Consider the following 4,139-nt stretch of genomic DNA (forward strand, 5'->3'; position numbering starts at 1 on the left):
GTTTGGTCTGGCCCCTGCCATACTACCTGGACCTCCCCCCAGGAATGTCTGCGTACAGTAGCTTTTGCCCTATGCCCTTTCCACATTTTTTTAAAGCTGACCTCAGTGGGCTCATGTTGTACTTGCCCTTTTGTGCCTGACTTACTTCGCTTAGCATGATTTCTCCAGTTCTTTCCATCCGGCGATGTGCTTCATGCATTCATCACTGCGTTGTATGTATGTACCAGTTTTTTAATCCATTCGTCTGCTGATGGAAATTTGGGTTGTTTCCAACTCCTTGCAATTGTGAACACTGGAGCACAGATGTTTGGCCGTGGTTTGTTTCTTGTCTCTTCTGGGTATATGCCCAGTAGGGGGATTGCTGGGTCATATGGTAGCTCGATTTCCATTTGTTTTAGAAATTGCCAAATCAATTTCCATAGAGGCTGTACATACCTACAGGTCCACCAGCAGTGGATGAGAGTTCCTATCTCACCACAGCTCCTCCAACACTTGTTGCTTTCTGATTTTTTGAAGTGAGCTATCTTTGAGGGTGTTAGGTGATATCTCATTGTTGTTTTAATTTGCATTTCTCTTATAGCTAATGATCGGGAACATTTTCTCATGTTTATTGGCCACTTGGATTTCTGACCCTGTGAAACTTCTGTTCAGGTCCAACACACGGAATTTTAAAGGTCAATAATACGTATATAAATATAAAAGTTGTCTCAATACTTGCTGGTATTTTAGAAAACTGACCTCTTCAATGATTATGTTATAATTTGCTTAAATTCTAAATTCATGTTACTTTTATACTGTTTTCCCAAAGATGAGACTATTTTCTCTTGCAAAGATTTGCATCCTCAGAAAGCCTATATAGGGTTGCTATGAGTTCGAATCAACTTGTTGACAGTGGATTTGGGGTTTTTTGCTGCAGAGTCTTTTGAAAACCAAAGCTTAACATTTTTTTCCAAGCCATTTCAAATCGTCAATGTTTTCTCTGGTGCTCTAACATTTGCCTATATACAGTCATGGAGATTTAGGTATAGTGATTAAAAGCATTAGTCTGATAGCCCAAAAGGCAGCTATTTAAACCTACTAACCATTTCTTGGTAGGATATGTGACAGTATGCTTGCTTGCACAAAGATTTCAACCTTGAAAACTATGGGGCAATTTTACTCTGCCCTAAAGGTCACTATATAGGAGCCCTGGTGGTATACTGGGTTATGCATTGGGCTGCTAACCTCAAGTTCAGCAGTTTGAATCCACCAGCAGCTCTGTGGAAGAACACTGAGGCTGTCTACTTCCATAAAGGTTTACAGGCTTAGAAGCACACAGTGCAGTGGTACTGTAGGGTCATTGTGAGTCAGAATCAACTCAGTGGCAGTAAATATGAGTTGATAAGGGCACTATGGGTTTAAATTGACCCAACAGCTACAACGTTTTTAACATAAAAATACATATTTTTAATTGGTGATTTATAATGAGATATAAGTATGATGTACTTGAATAATGTTTATGAAAACTCACTGCCATCAAGTAGATGTTGATTCATAGTGGCCCTCTAGAACAGTGTAGAGTTGCCCCTCAGTTTCCAGAACTGTAACTCTTTATGGGATGCTCCCATCTTTCTCCCGAGACACTGCCGGAAGTTTCGAACTGCTGACTTTGCAGTTAGCAGCCCAACACATAACCACTACGCCACATTGAATAATGTTTAAAACCATCCCCAAACTCCCTTATTGCAAGAACACCGTGTTCTACTAACCCAGCACTCTGTGTTACTAACCTTCCCTGACTCGATCACTGAAGACAAAATGCATAAGCAAATGTGAAGAAAGCTAATGGTGCCCGGCTATCAAAAGATATAGCATCTGGGGTCTAAAAATCTTGAAGATAAGCAAGCGGCCATCTAGCTTAGAAGCAACAAAGCCCACGTGGAAGAAGCACACCAGCCTGTGTGATAAAGAGGTGTTGATAGGATCAGGAATCAGGCATCAAAGACACAAAACAAAAAATCATATAGATGTGAATGAGGAGGAGGGCAGAGTAGAGACCCAAAGCCCATCTGTAGACAATTGGACATCCCCTTACAGAAGGGTCACAAGGAAGAGATGAGCCAGTTCAGGTGCAGTTAGCACCGAGGAAACATAACTTTCCTCTAGTTCTTTAATGCTCCCCCACCCCTGCCAAACTATCATGACCCCAGTTCTACCATACAAATCTCACTAGAACAGAGCATGTACATGGGTACAGATAAGAGCTCGTAACACAGGGAATCCAGGACAGATAAGGGCAGTCGTGAAACTGGGAGGGTAAGGGAGGTGGGTGGGAGAGTAAGGGAGAACCGACCACAACGATTGACATAGGGCCCCCTCTCTGGGGGGACCAACACAGAAAAGTGAGTGAAGGGAGACAGTGGTCGATGTAAAACATGAAAAAAAAGAATGATAAATTTTCAAGGGTTCATGGGGTGGGTAGGGAGGGAGGGGGGAAAATGAGCTGATACCAAGGGCTCAAATAGAAAGAAAATGTTTTTAAAAGGATGATGGCAACGTATGTACAGATGTGCTTGACACAATGTATATATGTACGGATTGTGATAAGAGCTGTAAGAGCCCCCAATAAAATTTTTTTAAGCCCCAAAATATATTTTGTTTAAAATAGTTTGCTTAAAAATCATTAGCTAATAAATAAGACCACTGTTATATAATCTGAATATCTGGGTTTTAGGTTTTGGTGAGGCCAAGAAGTAAAAAACATGAATTGGTCAAGTCACATTACATTGGGAAAGAAACTACGAAGAAAATACAGTTCTCTGTAGCGCTGCAAGAGCCTAGGGATAATTTTGGATTCAGATAAAAAGGACTTGTATTCCTATTATTATATAATACACATCAGAGAAACTTGTACTCCTGTTATTGTACAAAACTCATCAGAGAAACTGTCCTAATTATTTAGATTGTGAGACATGACTTAAAAGAGCTTCGAGATTTAGATCTGGGTGGAGCTCCTTATGGATATACTCCATTCTGTGATAGCCGCACTGAAATGGATGGATATCGTTTTTGGAAAACAGGATACTGGGCATCACATCTTTTAAGAAGGAAATATCACATCAGGTAAGAAAAGCCCTGCTCTTAACTTTTAATAGATTTCTTGAATCACAAGATTCCATTTGATTTGAAATAACAGCAACCAGTATGCTTATTACATGCCTGGCACTAGCCTAAGTTTTTGTATATTATCACATCATAGATCTTCTCAACATTCTTGTGATCATCTATTATTATTCCTCTTTTATAGATGAGGAAAGTGAGGCAATTATAATTTAACTTGCTCAGACTTACGGTGCTCATGCATAGCTGAGCCAGTTGTTAAAACCCAGGTAGTATGGCTCAAATATATGCTTGTAGGTACTGTGCAAGATTTAAACCTGGTTCCTCAAATAACAAAATAGAGACACTTCTTTCAAAACGTACTGTTTCGCAAGGTTTTATTTAAAAAATTAGCTATCCCTAAGAGATGTAAGTCTTCACAATGTTATAATAAACATCAAGTCCTTTGGATATAATAGACATTAGAAATAAACTTGTAGAAGCAATAATGATTATGAGAGAAGCCTAAGAATACCTGTAGTTGAACTAACACCATCACTGTTACAGTCAGTAGGGAAGGAAATGGAAGTGCATAACTAGTTTATATTTTGAAAAAAATATTTTGTTGTTGTTTCAGTGCCTTATATGTAGTGGACCTCCAGAAGTTCAGGAAAATTGCTGCAGGTGACAGGCTCAGGGGTCAATACCAAGCTCTCAGTCAAGATCCAAACAGTCTCTCAAACCTCGATCAGGTAAGTACAATGTAAATAGAGTCGTTTTCAATGCTTATTCATAGACTGTTTCAACTTGCTGATTTTAAATTTTAGAACTTTATATTCCCAGCCTCTGTCTCAAACTCCTGCCCTTTGTGCAATCCCCTTTGGGGCATGACTGCTTAAGTATAAATTTTTCACTTCAGACTCAACATTTTCAAAATTAATAGTGTCTCTTTTCCTCAAACCAGCAGGCCTGTCTTTCTGCATTTGGGGGATAGCACGTCCACCTCTGGAGCTTTGGGTGGCAGTCCTGTTCCCCTGGGACATGTGAATGGCAGCCGCCCC

General features: G+C 39.9%; 1 protein-coding gene across 1 annotated transcript in view; it reads left to right on the plus strand.

Annotated features, from left to right (window-relative positions):
* UGGT2 (UDP-glucose glycoprotein glucosyltransferase 2) overlaps nucleotides 1–4,139 on the plus strand; it is a 264,346-nt gene that overhangs the window by 232,324 nt on the left and 27,883 nt on the right. Inside the window, exons 36-37 of the mRNA XM_045289053.1 lie at nucleotides 2,942–3,102; nucleotides 3,716–3,830. Of these exons, the coding sequence (XP_045144988.1) occupies nucleotides 2,942–3,102; nucleotides 3,716–3,830 (276 nt within the window). The remainder of the gene's footprint in view (nucleotides 1–2,941; nucleotides 3,103–3,715; nucleotides 3,831–4,139) is intronic.

The sequence above is a fragment of the Echinops telfairi genome, unplaced genomic scaffold, assembly GCF_000313985.2.
Source record: "Echinops telfairi isolate 266 unplaced genomic scaffold, ASM31398v2 ScPeMD7_24;HRSCAF=84, whole genome shotgun sequence".
In the NCBI taxonomy this organism is placed as follows: Eukaryota; Metazoa; Chordata; class Mammalia; order Afrosoricida; family Tenrecidae; genus Echinops; species Echinops telfairi.